Source organism: Hyla sarda (genome assembly GCF_029499605.1).
Source record: "Hyla sarda isolate aHylSar1 chromosome 1 unlocalized genomic scaffold, aHylSar1.hap1 SUPER_1_unloc_5, whole genome shotgun sequence".
In the NCBI taxonomy this organism is placed as follows: Eukaryota; Metazoa; Chordata; class Amphibia; order Anura; family Hylidae; genus Hyla; species Hyla sarda.
In genome coordinates this window covers 4041-22862 of record NW_026607591.1, presented here as the reverse complement: position 1 = coordinate 22862, position 18822 = coordinate 4041, and the positions used below count along the sequence as shown (strand labels likewise).

General features: G+C 43.6%; 1 protein-coding gene across 1 annotated transcript; it reads left to right on the top strand.

Annotated features, from left to right (window-relative positions):
• The first annotated feature begins 13583 nt into the window (after positions 1-13583).
• LOC130298228 (DNA damage-regulated autophagy modulator protein 1-like) lies at positions 13584-14624 on the top strand. The gene is made up of 2 exons (XM_056551147.1): positions 13584-13862; positions 13949-14624. Exons 1-2 carry the CDS (start codon positions 13738-13740, stop codon positions 14547-14549), a joined length of 726 nt encoding a protein of 241 aa, XP_056407122.1. The 5' UTR covers positions 13584-13737; the 3' UTR covers positions 14550-14624.
• The last annotated feature ends 4198 nt before the right edge of the window (positions 14625-18822 follow it).

Genomic DNA, 18822 nt, shown 5'->3' with positions numbered 1-18822 from the left:
ACCCACTTGCCCTCCTCGGTGCCTCTGGAGACCTTTTAAGATGGTTGCGTCAACCACATCAGGTCCATTGTGCTTTTCTTACCTGTAATAAAGAAACAGACTTGTCCTGGGCCCTCGGCCCCTTAGCAGATTGTTAAACTGCTTTGTCAGTAATATCCTATCCTCTTGTCTGCTCAGCAGAAAGTGAGAACATTAAAGGGACACTCTGGTGCTAGACAGATGGAAATGTGGGAGAATATGTCTTAGGATGGGTTCACATTGACCCTCATTTACTATTCTAAACCCGACCTCTTTTGTCGGGTTTTTTTAGCGCAGCTTTGTCTGCGACACGATGCGTCATTTTTTCCCGACGGACCCGATGTGGATTCTCCCAAACCCGAAAAAGGGGCGTAACCCGACATTTCTGAGCTTTCCCACGTATTTATTAAGGTTTCCAATTCGAATTTGTTGAATTGTTGTGGATTTTTTCCCGACAGCTCAGAGGAGTTGGAAACCAAAACCAACAAAACCCACGTGCGACAAACAGGATGCGACATAATAATAAATACCAGGGGAAAAAAGCAGTCGGGTAAGAAAGCAACATAGACTTACAACCCGATTTTCTTAGTAAATGAGGGCCATTATGTTTTTCCACATACAGTAGCGCATTTTTTTTTTATTTTTTTTAGGCAGCTCTCTGAAGAAGTTTGGTCACAAACGAAACGTTAGAGCATCTATACACTTTTAGACAGGAATACAGGCTGTGTCTAAGTGTGGAGTGACTATGTAACGGTAGTGAACCGGCATAGGGGAAAAAGAGAACTCCATAACTTACACTGTAGCACCACCTAGTGGGCTATCATTGGAAGACACCCTGTATTTCCTGATAGTTTTAAATCACTACATTTGATTTTCACGTTTCCCATGTTATTTTAATCAATAACAATAAAAGTTACATTTTATTTGGGTTATAAGTTAGGGCATTGTTCCCCGGAAAAGGGGGGGTTTCCCCTCCTGAAGGGGATTGGAGATTTATTCAGTAAGAGCCCATAACCCAGTGGGACCTCTCTGTTGTACGGCAGGGGGGGAGCTAAAAACTTGCGCTCACGAGTGTAATTCATTTCAATAAGCCGACCAGAGTGAAACGTTCGGTCCGGTCGGCTCATTGAAGTGAATTACATACGGGAGCACAAGTTTTTAGCTCCCCCTGCCGTTTGCGCTCCCATATGGGGAAAAATGTAATGTGAACCCACCCTTATTCAGCAATGTTGTTCAGACGCCTTGAGCTTTAACCCCTTAAGAACTGAGCCCTTTTTCACCTTGATGACAGAGCCCTTTTTTGCAATTCTGACCACTATCACTTTATGCATTAATAACTCTGCGATGCTTTTACCGATTATTCTGATTCCGAGATTGTTTCTTCGTGACATATGCTACTTTAATACAGTGGTAAATTTTAGCATTTTTCTAACTTTGAAACTCTCTGCTTGTAAGGAAAATTGATATTCCAAATAAATGATATATTGATTCACACATACAATATGTCTACTTTATATTTTCATCATAAAGTTGACATGATTTTACTTCTGGAACACATCAGAGGCTTCAAAGTTCAGCAGCAATTTTCAAATTTTTCACAAAATTTACAAAATTGGAATTTTTCAGGGACCAGTTCAGTTTTGAAGTGGATTTGAGGGGTCTTCATATTAGAAATACCCCATTATAAAAACTGCACCCCCCCCCTCAAAGTATTGAAAATGACTTTCAGAAAGTGTATTAACCCTTTAGGTGTTTCATAGGAATAGCGGCAAATTGAAGGAGAAAATTCAAAATCTTTATTTTTTACACTCTCATGTTCTTGTAGACCCAGTTTTTGAAATTTTACAAGGAGTAAAAGGAGAAAAAGCCCCCCAAAATTTGTAACCCAATTTCTCTCGAGTAAGGAAATATCTCATATGTGTATGTCAAGTGTTTGGCGGGCGCAGTAGAGGACTCAGAAGGGAAAGAGCGACAATGGGATTTTGGAGAGTGAGTTTTTCTGAAATGTTTTTTGGGGGGCATGTCACATTTAGGAAGCCTCTATGGTGCCAGAACAGCAAAAAAAAAACATGGCATACTATTTTGGAAACTACACCCCTCAAGGAACGTAACAAGGGGTCCAGTGAGCCTTAACACCCCACAGGTGTTTGACGACTTTTCGTTAAAGTCGGATGTGTAAATGAATTTTTTTCCACAAAAATGCTGGTTTTCCCCGAAATTTTACATTTTTGCAAGGGGTTATAGGAGAAAATGTCCCCCAAAATTTGTAACCCCATCTCTTCAAAATATGGAAATACCCCATGTGTGGACGTCAAGCACACTGCGGGCGCACTACAAAGTCACATTTGGCTTTTGGAAAGCAAATTTTGCTGAAATGGTTTTTGGGGGGCATGTCGCATTTAGGAAGCTTCTATGGTGCCAGAACAGCAAAAAAAAAAAAACACATGGCATACTATTTTGGAAACTAGACCCCTTAAGGAACGTAACAAGGGGTACAGTGAGCCTTAACACCCCACAGGTGTTTGACAAATTTCTGCTAAAGTTGAACAGGAAAATGAAAAATTTTATTTTTTTAAATTAAAATGCTGATGTTACCCCAAATTTTTCATTTTCACAAGGGGTAATTGGAGAAAAAGCCTCCCAAAATGTGTAACCCCATTTCTTCTGAGTATGGAAATACCCCATATGTAGATGTAAAGTGCTCTGCGGGCGAACAACAATGCTCAGAAGAGAAGGAGCGCCATTGAGCATTTGGTGAGAGAATTTGGTTGGAATAGAAGTCAGGGGCCATGTGCGTTTACAAAGCCCCCATAATGCCAGAACAGTGGACCCCCCCCACATGTGACCCCATTTTGGAAACTACACCCCTCACAGAATTTAATAAGGGGTGCAGTGAACATTTACACCCCACTGGCGTTTGACAGATCTTTGGAACAGTGGACTGTGCAAATTAAAAATTAAATTTTTCATTTTTATGGACCACTGTTCCAAAAATCTGTCAGACACCTGTGGGGTGTTAAAAGGGTACTCCGGTGAAAACCTTTTTTCTTTTAAATCAACTGGTGGCAGAAAGTTAAACATATTTGTAAATTACTTCTACTAAAAAATCTTAATCCTTCCTGTACTTATTAGCTGCTGAATACTACAGAGGAAATTCTTTTCTTTTTGGAATGCTCTCTGATGACATCACGAACACACTGCTCTCTGATGATGTTATTATAATAATAATAACGCTTTATTTATTGTTGTCCTTAGTGGGATTTGAACCCAAGTCCCTAGCACTGCATGGCAGCAGTGCTAACCACTGAGCCACCATGCTGCCCTTAGCATACATCTGCTATGCACGGTTGCTAAAATGGACAGAGATGTCAGCAGAGAGCACTGTGCTCGTGATGTCATCAGTGTTCCAAAAAGAAATGAATTTCCTCTGTAGTATTCAGCAGCTAATAAGTACTGGAAGGATTAAGATTTTTTAATAGAAGTAATTTACAAATATGTTTAACTTTCTGCCATCAGTGTATTTAAAAGAAAAAAGGTTTTCACCGGAGTACGTCTTTAAGGCTCACTATACCCCTTGTTACATTCCGTGAGGGGTGCAGTTTCCAAAATGGGGTCACATGTGGGTATTTATTGTTTTGCGTTTATGTCAGAACCGCTGTAAAATCAGCCACCCCTGTGCAAATCACCAGTTTCGGCCTCAATTGTACATAGTGCGCTCTCACTCCTGAGCCTTGTTGTGCGCCCGCAGAGCATTTTACGCCCACATATGGGGTATTTCCGTAATCAGGAAAAATTGCGTTACAATTTTTGGGGGTCTTTTTTTTTTTTCCTTTTACCAATTGTGAAAATTAAAAGTATGGGGCAACACCAGCATGTTAGTGTAAAATTATTTTTTTTACACTAACAGGCTGGTGTAGACCCCAACTTTACCTTTTCATAAGAGGTAAAAGGAGAAAAAGCTCCCAAAAGTTGTAACGCAATTTCACCTGCGTACGGAAATACCCCACATGTGGCCCTAAACTGTTTCCTTGAAATACAGGGCTCCGAAGTGAGAGAGAGCCATGCGCATTTGAGGCCTAAATTGGGGATTTGAATCCACCACAAAAATACCCCATGGCAGTGTTTGCCAAACAGGTTGCCTCCAGCTGTTGCAAAACTCCCAGCATGCCTGGACAGTCAGTGGCTGTTCGTCAATACTGGGAGTTGTTGTTTTTCAACAGCTGGAGGCTCCGTTTTGGAAACTCTGTTGTACAAGACGTTTTTTTTTAATCGTTTTTTTTTTATTGGAGAGGGGGGGGGAGACTGTGCAGGGGTATGTGTATATGTAGTGTTTTACTTTTTATTTTGTGTAGGTTTAGTGTAGTGTATTGTTTTTAGGGTACATTCACACGGTTGGGTTTACAATGAGTTTGAGTTGTGGCAGAAAATTTTCTGCATCTCAAACTTGCAGCAGAACTTGCTGTAAACCCACCCGTGTGACTGTATCCTGTACATTCACATGGGGGCGGGGGGCAAACCTCCAGCTGTTGCAAAACTGCAACTCCCAGCATGTACTGACAGACCATACATGCTGGGAGTTGCAGTTATGCAACAGCTGGAACCACATTGGTTGCAAAACACTGAGCGTTTGTTACTTAACTCAGTGTTTCGCAACCAGTGTGCCTCCAGCTGTTGCAAAACTACAACTTCCAGCATGTACAGTCTCTCGGTGCATGCTGGGAGTTGTATTTTTGCTACAGCTGGAGGCACACTGGTTGCGAAACACTGAGTTAGGTAACAAACTCTGTTTCACAACCAATGTGTCTCCAGCTGTTGCAAAACTGCAACAATCAGCATGCGTTGACAGTCGAAGGGCATGCTGAGAATTGTAACTTTGCAACAGCTGGAGGCACACTGCTACAACTCCCAGCATGCACAGACTACCAAAAAGGAGGTAGAGGAGGTGAACAGGCTCACCTCCTGCTGTATCCTGCCGCCGGGACCGCGTGCTGTATCCTGCTGCTGGGACCGATCCTGCTGCTCCTGTCTCCGCCACCGATCATAAGGGGACCCCCGCCAGTCCAGGGCAAGGTAGGAGGCCCCCGCCGATCTCCACCCAGCAGGTCCGTGATTGTTCAGTTGTTCCGACCGATCAATCGTGATCGTGAGGCGGCACCCATGCCACCTCACTCCTGCTGGGTATGGGTGAATGGGGCTGACCCATTCACCCTTTTTTTCCGGGTCACCAGAGACCCGATTGACCTGGAATAGCGGAAAATCGCAGGTCTGAATTGACACGCAATTTGCCGCTATCGCCGACATGGGAAGGTCTCAGGACCCCTATGGGCGATATGCTGGGATGACTGCTGATAGATATTAGCAGTCATCCTATTCCGATCACCGTGCCCAGAGACACGGTGATCAAGGAAAGCTGCGCCGTAAATGTATGGCGCTGTGGGCTAAGTACTTCTTGGCAGCGCCGTACATTTACGGAGCATGTCCTTAAGGAGTTAAACTGGTACTCCGCTGCCCCAGAATTTGGAAAATTATGTTCCGAAGGCTTGGAGCAGGTGGCGGGGATCGTGACATCACAGACACGCTCCTTGTGACATCACGCCAGGCTCCCTAAATGCGAGTCTATGGGAGGGGCATGGCCATGACATCATGGCCCCGCCGCCAGCACCCTGTGTTCAAAACGAACACCGGATGCTGCACAGAGATCGCGGGGATCCTACCTGTGTGACCCCCACGATCAAAGATATTATCCCCTAACCTTTGGATAGGAGATAAGATGTCTAGGGGCGGAGTACCCCATTAAATTAACAAATGACATCTAACAAGTCCTTTCCTTGACCGGAGAGCGCACAGCTGGCTTCAGCCCCTCAGAGAGCTGGGAACCAACCATAGAGCCACCTGGTTAATTCTTCTCCGCACTTCGGCCGAATACAACTTGTTCTTCCCTCTATAACCTAAGGAAGGACCCTGTGTAGAGTAGGAGACCCCACTAATCTAACACCTATAGGATCAGAATGTCCTAGAAGCCAGAAGATAGAAGTGATTTTATATGTCTAATCTGCTCGTGTCCTGTTACCTTGTAGCCATATATGAGACTCTTTACCTCCCATGTAAAATTATAGAGATGACATCGCTGGATCGGTGACTACGTTATAAAAGAAAAACGTTTTTTTCCCAATGTCTCTTTTATTGTTAACAAAAGAAAAAAAGTAACAAATCATCGTTACACCACAATAATATTCATATTGCCCCAATAATACAAAAATTACAAACAAACTCTTAATAAAATAAATAAATAAATAAATAGGAAAAGAAATAGATAAACCCGACGTCTTGGATAAAACATAATAAATAATTATTTAATGAAAAGGTTCTAATATAAATATGGCGCAACAACATATTTATAATGCAGCATACTACATACGGGGGGGGTACTGGAGAAAGACCTGGATTTCTTTTTCTAGACAAATATGTCCCCAGATACACGTCCTGCGCTCCTCTGGATCACTGGGGTACATTAGAGGGTCGTTTATTAAACTAACAAGATAACACACGACTAGACATGTTAAAGGGATACTCCGCTCCCCATTTAGTTTCGAACGCTGGGTGAGGGCTCCCGTGGTCGCCCTGCACCCTCATGACATCAAGCCCCACCCCCTTGACATTAATTCCCCCCCCTCAATGCAAGTCTAGGGGAGGGGGTGTGATGGCCGTCATGCCCCCTTTTCATAGACTTGAATTGAGGGGGCGGGGTGTGACATCACGGGGACAGGGAGTGATGTCACGAGGGGATGGGGCGACCACGGAAGCCTGCACTCAGTGTTTGGAACTAAATGTTCCGGATGCTGGGGAGCGGAGTACCCCTTTAATAAATAAGCAACAAGAATTAGAAAACCAGAATAAGATCTCTTCGTCTTTTATTTTAATGACATCACTCATTTTACCATATAATGTACGGCGAACCTAAAAAATTATTTTTTTAGTGATAACATTTTAATGAAAACAACAATATTGTAAATTTTGGAGGGTTTTGTTTTCACGCTGTACACTTTACAGTAAAAATTACATGTTTTCCATATTCTGTTGGTCAATACAATTGTACTGCTTTTGACAAAAGAGACAAAAAAACAGCAATTTTTTCTTTTAACGTTTACGTCATTCCTTTTACGCTTTTTGGGGGTAAAATGGGAAAAAGGGATTTACATTTTATTGGGGGAGGGGATTGTTCACATTTAATTGTTTTTTTAAACTTTTTTTTTATACCCTTTTTATGTCCCCATAGGGGACTATTTATAGCAATAATTAGATTGCTAATACTGTTCAGTGTTATACATAGGACATAGCACTGATCAGTATTATTGGCAATCTTCCGCTCTGGTCTGCTTGATCTCAGACCAGAGCAGAAGTTTAGGGGACCTCTGTCGGCCATTTTAGATGATCGGATCCCTGCGGAAGCGCCATGGGCAATCCGACCTTCAATTAAAAAATGCGCATTGCTGCAGATGCTGTGATCTGTATTGATCAAGGCATCTGAGGGGTTAATGGTGGTATCAGTGTGATTGCTGATGTCCACCATTACCGGCGGGTCCTTGGCTGCTGATAGCAGGCGGGTCCTGCAGTGCATGATGTGAGCATTGCTCCGATCCTCGCGGTCATGTACAGGATGTAAATGTACGTCCTGGTGTGTGAAGTACCTCTATAATGATTCTGATTGTTAATCAATATATTAATACTTAAATGCTATTGCTAATTCTGCAGAAAGATATTTGGTACCCTTACACTACATATCAGTTTGCTATTTGCTTGAAGACCTTGGGACGATGCCGAAAGATGCAAGATAAAGAAGAAGCTGGAAGTTGGAGACAAAACATTTGAGAAAATATACAGACTGTGCAGAATGACGGATACATCTGGAATTTTCTGTTAGAATAGAGAAATTGCAACATAAGTGACCAATTATTAGGATGCAAATGAATGCTTAAAATGTTAATATATACATACACAATACTCAAATAACCAATCAACATATAACACGATGACTTGATGTGATAACTAACCTCCCCTTTTTGTCAACTGTAAAAAACAATGTACTTCCGTATAATAAACAGAACTCCTTGGGACAGCTCCTTAGCCGGTGCTTCTGCTGAGAAGGAGATTTATACCAACTTTTTGTCTGGTGTTTATTTCTTGTGTCGGCCCTCAGCAGTATACAGCGGCCGTCACTCACAATTTAAGGCCTAACCAGAAGAAAACCTCGACACCTCAGCACCAGGACAAACATTTATGTCCGTGGTCGTTAAGGGGTTAAATATGGATTTAAAAATATACACTAAAATTCTGTCAGGCCGTCTTTCCATGTGGATGCCTCAGTTGGTTTATTAAAGGTCGCCAAACATGTGACAACGCCGGGAGAATCTTGAACCTATTCCATGATGTGGCGCTGGAGGAGGAGTCTACTGTTTCGGTCGCTGGATGCTGAGAAGGGATTGGACCGTATAAACCGGTGGTTTACCTTCTCACCATCCAGCAGAGGGGGATGGGGGGGGACGGGACTTTTTGGATGCAGTAAAAGCTCTATATACAGCCCCATATGCTGGGGTCTTTACATACAGAGAATTATCACAAGAATTTATGATTAGTAACAGGACCCGACAAGGTGAACCGTCCCCCTTTTTATCCTCTGCATAGAACCTATAGCTCAAGCAGTTCCACAAGATCCTGGTATTTCTGGGGTCTCAATAGGAGAAGGAACCAGACAATCTCCCTCTATGCAGATGACATAATATTCACGTGCAGAGGAGCCGGGAGAGGACGTAACTCATCTGCTTCACTGACCCCGCAAGACAGCCGAAGCGCAGACAAGTAAGGAAAGGGGAAGAGTGGTCTTCAACCTGTGGACCTCCAGATGTTGCAAAACTACAACTCCCAGCATGCCCGGACAGCAGTTGGCTGTCCGGGCATGCTGGGAGTTGTAGTTTTGCAACATCTGGAGGTCCGCAGGTTGAAGACCACTGAATGCCATAGGAGGAACATGATGGGGGAATAATGAGACAGGGAAATGATGAGGGGGGGGATGAGACAGGGGGAAATGATGAGAGGGAAGAATGATGGGGGATGAGACAGGGGGAAATGATGGGGGGATGAGGGGGGATGAGACAGGTGGAAATGATGAGGGGGATGATGGGGGGATGAGACAGGGGGAAATGATGAGAGGGAAGAATGATGGGGGATGAGACAGGGGGAAATGATGGGGGGATGAGGGGGGATGAGACAGGGGGAAATGATGAGAGGGGGGATGATGGGGGGATGAGACAGGGGGAAATGATGAGAGGGGGGATGATGGGGGGATGAGACAGGGGGAAATGATGGGGGGATGAGGGGGGATGAGACAGGGGGAAATGATGGGGGGATGAGACAGGGGGAAATGATGGGGGGATGAGGGGGGATGAGACAGGGGGAAATGATGGGGGAATGAGGGGGGATGATGGGGGGGATGAGACAGGGGGAAATGATGGGGGGATGAGACAGGGGGAAATGATGAGGGGGGATGATGGGGGGATGAGACAGGGGGAAATGATGAGGGGGGTGATGGGGGGATGAGGCAGGGGGAAATGATGAGGGGGGGTGATGGGGGGATGAGGCAGGGGGAAATGATGGGGGGGGATGAGACAGGGGGAAATGATGGGGGAGATGAGGGGGGATGAGACAGGGGGAAATGATGAGAGGGGGGATGATGGGGGGAAGAGGGGGGAAATGATGAGGGGGGGATAAGACAGGGGGAAATGATGAGGGGGGGGATGAGACAGGGGGAAATGATGAGACAGGGTGGGGGATGATGAGGGGGGAATGATGAGACATGGGGGGTGGTGATGAGAGGGGTAAATGTGGCACAGGAACTGATAAAAGGGAAGGAATGATGTGGCACTGGAGGGGACGGGACCAAACTGAGGTGCAGAAGAAAACAAAGTTGGGAAGATGATGTGGCATTGAGTCCAAGTCATTTATTTTACATTTTATTTTTTTTACTTAAATTTCCCTGTTAAAATGGGGGTGCGTGTTATACACCGATAAATACGGTAGTTATGACTTTTTCCAGAAGTACGACAAAATCAAACCTATATAAGTAGGGTATTATTTTAATCGTATGGACCTACAGAATAAAGATAAGGTGTCATTTATACCAAAAAATGTACTACGTAGAAACGGAAGCCACCAAAAGTTACAAAACAGCGGGTTTTTTTTCAATTTTGTCTCACAATGATTTTTTTTTCCATTTCGCCGTAGATTTTTGGGCAAAATGACTGACGTAATTAAAAAGTAGAATAGGTGGCGCAAAAAATAAGCCATCATATGGATTTTTAGGTGCAAAATTGAAAGAGTTATTATTTTTTTAAAGGCAAGGAGGAAAAAACGAAATTGCAAAAACTGAAAAACCCTCGGTCTTTAACCCCTTAAGGACTCAGCCCATTTTGGCCTTAAGGACGTTTTCATTTTTTCCTCCTCGCCTTCTAAAAATCATAACTCTTTTATATTTTCATCCACAGACTAGTATGAGGGCTTGTTTTTTGCGCGACCAGTTGTTCTTTGTAATGACATCACTCATTATATCATAAAATGTATGGCGCAACCAAAAAACACTATTTTTGTGGGGAAATTAAAACGAAAAACGCAATTTTGCTAATTTTGGAAGGTTTCGTTTTCACACCGTACAATTTCTGGTAAAAATGAAGTGTGTTCTTTATTCTGAGGGTCAATACGGTTAAAATGATACCCATTATTACATACTTTTATATTATTGTTGCGCTTAAAAAAAATCACAAACTTTTTAACCAAATTAGTACGTTTATAATCCCTTTATTTTGATGACCTCTAACTTTTTTATTTTTCCGTATAAGCGGCGGTATGGGTGCTAATTTTTTGCGCCATGATCTGTACTTTTTTTTTTATACCACATTTGCATATAAAAAACTTTTAATACATTTTTTATAATTTTTTTTAATACAATGTATTAAAAAAGTAGGAATTTTGGACTTTTTTAATTTTTTTTTCGTTCACGCCGTTCACCGTACGGGATCATTGACATTTTATTTTAATAGTTCGAACATTTACGCACGCGGCGATACCAAATATGTCTATAAAAAATGTTTTTTTACGCTTTTTGGGGGTAAAATAGGAAAAAACTGATGTTTTACTTTTTTATTGGGGGAGGGGATTTTTCACTTTTTTTTTACTTTTACTTTTACATTTTTTTACATTTTTTTTTACACTTGAATAGTCCCCATAGGGGACTATTCATAGCAATACCATGATTGCTAATACTAATCTGTTCTATGTATAGGACATAGAACAGATCAGTATTATCGGTCATCTCCTGCTCTGGTCTGCTCGATCACAGACCAGAGCAGGAGACGCCGGGAGCCGGACGGAGGAAGGAGAGGGGACCTCCGTGCGGCGTTCTGAATGATCGGATCCCCGCAGCAGCGCTGCGGGCGATCCGATCGTTCATTTAAATCGCGCACTGCCGCAGATGCCGGGATCTGTATTGATCCCGGCACCTGAGGGGTTAATGGCGGACGCCCGCGAGATCGCGGGCGTCGGCCATTGCCGGCGGGTCCCTGGCTGCGATCAGCAGCCGGGATCAGCCGCGCATGACACGGGCATCGCTCCGATGCCCGCGGTTATGCACAGGACGTAAATGTACGTCCTGGTGCGTTAAGTACCACCTCACCAGGACGTACATTTACATCCTGCGTCCTTAAGGGGTTAAATAAAATAATTTTTCCAATGTGTTTTTTTTAATGAATTTTCAGGGTTAGTAGTGGAAGCTGGTCTTATTGACTGAATCCATTACTAAGCCAGGGCTTAGCGCTAGCCCCAAAAACAGCTAGCGCTAACCCCCAATTATTACCCCGGTACCCACCGCCACAGGGGTGCCGGGAAGAGCCGGTACCAACAGGCCCGGAGCGTCAAAAATGGTGCTCCTGGGCCTAGGCGGTAACAGGCTGACGTTATGGGGAGGGCCAGTAACAATGGTCCCCGCCCACCCTGGTAACGTCAGGCTGTTGCTGTTTGGATGGTATTGTGCTGAGAATGAAAATACGGGGAACCCTATACGTTTTTTTTTGTTTTTATTTAAATAGTTGTAGTTCTGTAACATCTGTCCCTTTTGAAAATTGCTTCTCTACTTTGAAGCCCTCTAATTTTTAAAAAAAGCTAAAATATGTCCATTTTATGATGCCAACATAAAGTGAACATATTGTATTTGTGAAGAAAAATAAAATTTATTGTGAATATCAATTTTCCTTACAAGTAGAGAGCTTCAAAGTTAGAAAAATGCAAAATTTTCATTAAATTTGGGGATTTTTCACCAAAAAAGGATGCAAGTAACGCCGAAAATTTACCACCAAAATAAAATAGAATATGTCACGAAAAAACAATCTCAGAATCAGAATATTCGGTAAAAGTGTTTTCGCGTTATTAATTCGTAAAATGACAGTGGTCAAAATTGCAAAAAAGGGCCCAGTCCTTAAGGTGAAAAAGGGTTGCGTCCTTAAGGGGTTAAGAAACACCTTATTTTCTGTCCGCCAATACAAAATTCTCTAATAGTGCCCCTCCCGAGACTAGACTCTGGATCCGCCCCTGGTTGTGGTTAAACTTTACTTTCATGGAAAAGTTTCTGAGTTGCCCATAGCAACCAATCAGATTGCTTCCTTCATTTTTCAGAGGCCTTTTCAAAAATGAAAGAAGCGATCTGATTGGTTGCTATGGGCAACAGCACAACTCTTCCTCTGCACTGGTTTTGCTGAATCTCCCCCAGAGAGGAAGATTTATCAAAACCCAAAACCTGTCCAGAGGAAAAGTTTCTGAGATGCCCATAGCAACCAATCAGATCGCTTCTTTAATTTTTCATAGGCTTTTTCAAGAATAAAAGAAGCAATCTGATTGGTTGCTATGGGCATCTCAGCAGCTTTTCCACTGGTCAGGTTTTGATAAATCTCTCTCTATGGGGGAGATTCATCAAAACCAGTGTAGAGGAAAAGTTATGCAGTTGCCCATAGCAACCAATCAGATTGCTTCTTTCATTTTTTAAAAGACCTCTGAAAAATGAAGGAAGCAATCTGATTGGTTGCTTTGGGCAACTCAGAAACTTTTCCAGAAATGGAGGATGCTAACTTTTTGTATCTTATATGGAATTATTCCTATATTCATACATTTTGGAATCATCGATCTTATTTACAAAAGGTATAACATTAAGATCGAACGAGACCCTTAGATGCTTATCCTTGGAGATGTCGGGGAGATGTCTATATATAAGAAAAGTTTAATTAGACTATTTCCTTATGCAAAGTTGCTGTCCGGGCATGCTGGGAGTTGTGGTTTTGCAGCGGTTGGGGGTTCACAGCTTAGAGACCACTGCTATAGAGGGTGCAAATGTATCCGAGCCCTGGAACTCAAATAATGTGAAATATGAGATGATCAAAATGGAGCCCCTGCACTAATTACTTGGGTTCTGGGGTCTGTAAGGTCCATAGTAGAAACATCAGGTTCTGTCCATAGCAGATACTAAATCATGGCAGCTCTAAGAAACAAGCAGTCATCGTGACATCAGACATGTGATGTCATAGACAGCTGGAGTCCTGACATTCCACTGACAGCCGCCCGAGCCTTCATTCTGTAGATTGTTACAGTGCGATTAGCAACTTCTATTTCTTCTTCTTGACTGAGATGGAGCTAAAAGGTTTGGGGTTCGTCCCCCTTCTGTTGGCGTTTTGGTGTGCGGCCTGGCTTGCCACCAGCTACATCGTGACGGTCGTCCTCGGCCATGCCGCCTCGCCACTGATGCACATGAGGTAAGATAAACAAGCACAAGATTCTTATTTCATGGGTTGGGAGTGAGGAAATATCCACAATAACATTGGTTTCTTTTCCTTCACAGTGACGTGGGAAATTTCTTTCCCGAAAACATATTATTGAGAATTGGTTTCATAGGGACATCCATTGGCACTTTGGTACTAACCTTTCTTATTTATAAGTATATGGTTATGCATACTGAAGAGTTCAGGGGTCATCAGGTCCTGATCCAGAGGATCCTGCTCGCCATTGTGTGGGCCTCCTGTTTTGGTACAGCTGTCATGCATGTATTGTCCCCCGAAGAATATCCCAGGATACACTTTGTCAGCACGATAATTTCCATTACATGTGAAGCCTTATACTACCTTGGGCAGTCCATCCAGATGTATAAATTACCAGGAGCAAACAAAGTCATCCACCATAGTAGATGCACCTGCTGTGGCCTGACTTTTACCTGCGCAATTTTCTACTTTGGATATAAAACATTACAGGAATTATTCTATGATGATGAAGACTGGGACGAGATCCGTGAAATCACCACCATAATCATCGAGTGGGTGATGCTTCTACTGATCCTGATAAACACCGTGACCTATTATTCCACCATGCAGAGGTTAATGTTAACCGTCTCCAGGAACAGCTGCAAACTCTCTCTTAGAGTAAGAATTGATGACTTCGGGGTGTAGACCACCACGGGGGCCATCAAGTGGACTTCTGGGAGAGATACTGCACAGGACACGGGAAAACCATAAAAAAAATAATATGAGCTGGTAATATTACCTATACAAAAAAAATAAAAAAACATTAAAAAAAAATATTGGTGTGTGATGTGTAATACCTACCGTATATACTCGAGTATAAGCCGAGTTTTTCAGCACCATTTTTCGTGCTGAAAACGCCCCCCTCGGCTTATACTCGAGTGATCTCTCCGCCTGTCAATCCCTTTTCAGTGGTCTTCAACCTGCAGACCGCCAGATGTTGTAAAACTACAACTCCCAGCATGCCCAGACAGCCATCAGCTGTCTGGGCATGCTGGGTGTTGTAGTTTTGAAACCTCTGGAGGTCCGCAGGTTGAAGACCACTTCGGCCTTCGTCATCATCCAGGCCCCCCCCCCCCTCTTTTGTTTTGTACTCACCCCCCCCACAGCGGGAAGTTAGGGTGAGCTGGTCCGGGCCATCTATGTTGCAGGGACCATCCGGTGGGGAGGGATACTCATTCCGGGCTGTCCATTTTCACTGGAGGGCCCTCTTCATGCGCAACGTCCCTGTGCGTCGTCGTCAAGGCAACATCACTAGGACCAGCTCACCCTAACTTCCTGCCAAGGGGAGGTGAGTACAAAACAAAAAGGCCACAGTGGTCTTCAACCTGCGGACCTCCAGAGGTTTCAAAACTACAACTCCCAGCATGCCCGGACAGCCGATAGCTGTCTGGGCATGCTGGGAGTTGTGGTTCTACAACATCTGGAGGTCCGCAGGTTGAAGACCACTGATGAAGGGATTGACAGGCGATGATGATGAAAGGGAGGGGGATGATGATTAAGGGGGGGATGATGATGAAGGCCGCAGTGGTATTCAACCTGCGGACCTCCAGAGGTTTCAAAACTACAACTCCCAGCATGCCCAGACAGCCGATGGCTGTCCGGGCATGCTGGGGGTTGCAGTTTTGCAACATCTAGAGGTCCGCAGGTTGAAAACCACTGATGAAGGGATTGACAGGCGGTGATGATGAAGGGGGGGGGGGGGGGGGTGGATAATGACGGGGGGTCTGGATGATTACATGGGGGGATGAGGTTATTTCCCACCCTAGGCTTATAGTCGAGTCCATTTTTATTTTTATTTTTTTATTTTTTTGGGGGGGGGGGGGGAATTAGGGGCCTCGAGCTTATATTCTGGTCGGCTTAAACTCAAGTATATACGGTAGTTAGAAAACCAGAATCAAATTCATCATTATAACCTCCCTCTGCATTACCCTGATTCATTATTTTCCAAGCAAGCACTTTGTTCTAATTCGTCCACTCTCTGGCGTGCTCCTTATATAAGGGGTTTGGGGATACACTTTTTGTTTAAAACGATCCTCCAGGTTATCTAGTTGTTGCTGGCATTTTTGTGTGGAAGAACAATTCCTCCGGATTCTTTTTCATTTGACCGAATGGAATGTTCTTCTTCCATTGTTTCCGATGGCAACTGTTAAAGTCGAGGTAGTTCCTTAAAATAGGTGGGCAGTATGCAGACAGCCATCCGGAATATAGATATTTAAATCCAGGAACTCAAATTTTTTTTGGGGGACTGATGCAGCTCTGCCTTTGGCAATCTCTGGCTCTGCCATAGTGCTTTTTTTGAAGGGGCGTGTCGGCTGCCGCTTCGTCTGGTGGTCAACACGCGCTATCTGGCCAGCGAGCCAGGGCCCCGTACAGGAGATCGCGGGGGCCCCCAGCGGTCGGACCCCTGCAATCTGAAACTTATCCCCTACCCTTGGGATAGGGGATGTTTTTCAGCACTGGACTACTCCTTTAACCCCTTCATGATCCAGCCCATTTTCACCTTCAGGACCTGGGCATTTTTTGAAAATCTGACCACTGTCACTTTAAACATTAATAACTCTGGAATGCTTTTACTTATCATTCTGATTCCGAGATTGTTTTTTCGTGACATATTCTACTTTATGTTATTGGTAACATTTCACTGATATTTTCATCCTTTCTTGGTAAAAAATCTAAAAATTTCATGAAAATTTTGAAAATTTTGCATTTTTCTAACTTTGAAAGTCTCTGCTTGAAAGGAAAATGGATATTCCAAATAAATTACATATTGATTCACATATTCAATATGTCTACTTTGTGTCTGCATAAAAAAATTGACAAGTTTTTACTTTTGGAAAACATCAGAGGGCTTCAAAGTTCCGCAGCAATTTTCCAATTTTTCTCAAGATTTTCAAAATCGTAATTTTTCAGGGCCCAGTTCAGGTTGGAAGTGGATTTTAAGGGTCTTCATATTAGAAATACCCCATAAATGACCCCATTATAAAAACTGCACCCCCCAAAGTATTCAAAATGACATTCAGTAAGTGTTTTAACTCTTTAGGTGTTTCACAGGAATAGCAGCAAAGTGAAGGAGAAAATTCTAAATCTTCATTTTTTACACATTTTCTTGTAGACCCAATTTTTGAATTTTTACAAGGGGTAAAAGGAGAGAAATCACCCTAAAATTTGTAACCCAATTTCTCTCGAGTAAGGAAATACCTCATATGTGGATGTAAAGTGTTCGGCGGGCGCAGTAGAGGGCTCAAAAGGGAAGGAGCGACAATGGGATTTTGGAGAGTGAGTTTTTCTGAAAGGGTTTTTGGGGGGCATGTCCCATTTAGGAAGCCCCTATGGTGCCAGAACAGGGGACCCCCCCCACATGTGACCCCATTTTGGAAACAATACCCCTCATAGAATTTAATAAGGGGTGCAGTGAGCATTTACACCCCATTGGCATTTGACAGATATTTGAAACAGTGGACTGTGCAAATCAAAAATTTTATTTTTCATTTTCACTGACCGCTGTTCCAAAAATCTGTCATACACCAGTGGGGTGTAAATGCTCACTGTACCCCTTATTACATTCCGTGAAGGGTGTAGTTTCCAAAATGGGGTCACATATGGATATTTATTGTTTTGCGTTTGTCAGAACTGCTGTAACAATCAGCCACCCCTGTGCAAATCGCCTCAAATGTACATGGCGCACTCTCCCTTCTGGGCCTTGCTGTGCGCCCCCAGAGCACTTTGCGCCCACATATGGGGTATCTCCGTACTCGGGAGAAATTGCATTACAAATTTAGAGGGTCTTTTTTCCCTTTTACCTCTTGTGAAAATGAAAAGTATAGGGCAACACCAGCATGTCAGTGTAAATAATTTATTTTTTTACTCTAACATGCTGGTGTAGACCCCAACTTCACCTTTTCATAAGGGGTTAAAGAAGAAAAAGCCCCCCAAAATTTGTAAGGCAATTTCTCCCGAGTACGGCGATACCCCATATGTGTCCCAAAACTGTTGCCCTGAAATACGACAGGGCTCCAAAGTGAGAGAGCGCCATGCGCATTTGAGGCCTGAATTAGGGATTTTCATACGGGTGGACATAGGGGTATTCTATGCCAATGATTCCCAAACAGGGTGCCTCCAGCTGTTGCAAAACTCCCAGCATGCCTGGACAGTCAATGGCTGTCCGGCAATACTGGGAGTTATTATTTTGCAACAGCTGGAGGCTCCGTTTTGGAAACAGTAGCGTACCAGACGTTTTTCATTTTTTTGGGGAGGGGGGGCTGTGTAGGGGTATGTGTATATGTAGTGTTTTTTACTTTTTATTTTAGGTTAGTGTCAGTATAGTGTAGTGTTTTTAGGGTACAGTCACATGGGCAGAGGTTCACAGCAAGTTTGCCGCTGGAAGTTTGAGCTGCAGCGCAAAATTTGCTCCATCTCAAACTTGCAGCACTCACTGTAAACCTCCGCCCATGTGAGTGTACCCTGTACATTCACATTGGGGGGAGGGGGCAAACATCCAGCTGTTGCAAACTCTGAGCATGCCCTTTGGCTGTCCGTGCATGCTGGGAGTTGTAGTTTTGCAACAGCTGGAGGAACACTGGTTTGGAAACACTAAGTTAAGTAATAAACTTTCAAGTGTTTTGCAACCAAACTTAGTGTTTCCAAACCAGTGTGCCTCCAGCTGTTGCAAAACTACAACTCCCAGCATGCATGGTCTGTCAGTGCATGCTGGGAGTTATAGTTTTGCAACAATTGCAACAGCTGGAGGCACTGAGGTAGGAAACGGACAATGTTTCCCAACTAGTGTGCCTCCAGTTGTTGCAAAACTACAACTCCCAGCATGCCCAGACTGCCCAGGCATGCTGGAAGTTGTAGTTCGGCAATATCTGAAGGATCAGATGTTGCCGAACTACAACTTCCAGTATGCTTGGGCAGTCTG

Excerpts from the sequence above, each read along its gene's own strand:
- LOC130298228 (XM_056551147.1), top strand. The coding sequence starts at position 13,738 with ATGGAGCTAAAAGGTTTGGGGTTCGTCCCCCTTCTGTTGGCGTTTTGG. Across the intron at positions 13,863-13,948 it reads TCGCCACTGATGCACATGAG|TGACGTGGGAAATTTCTTTC; the intron begins GTAAGATAAACA and ends TTTCCTTCACAG.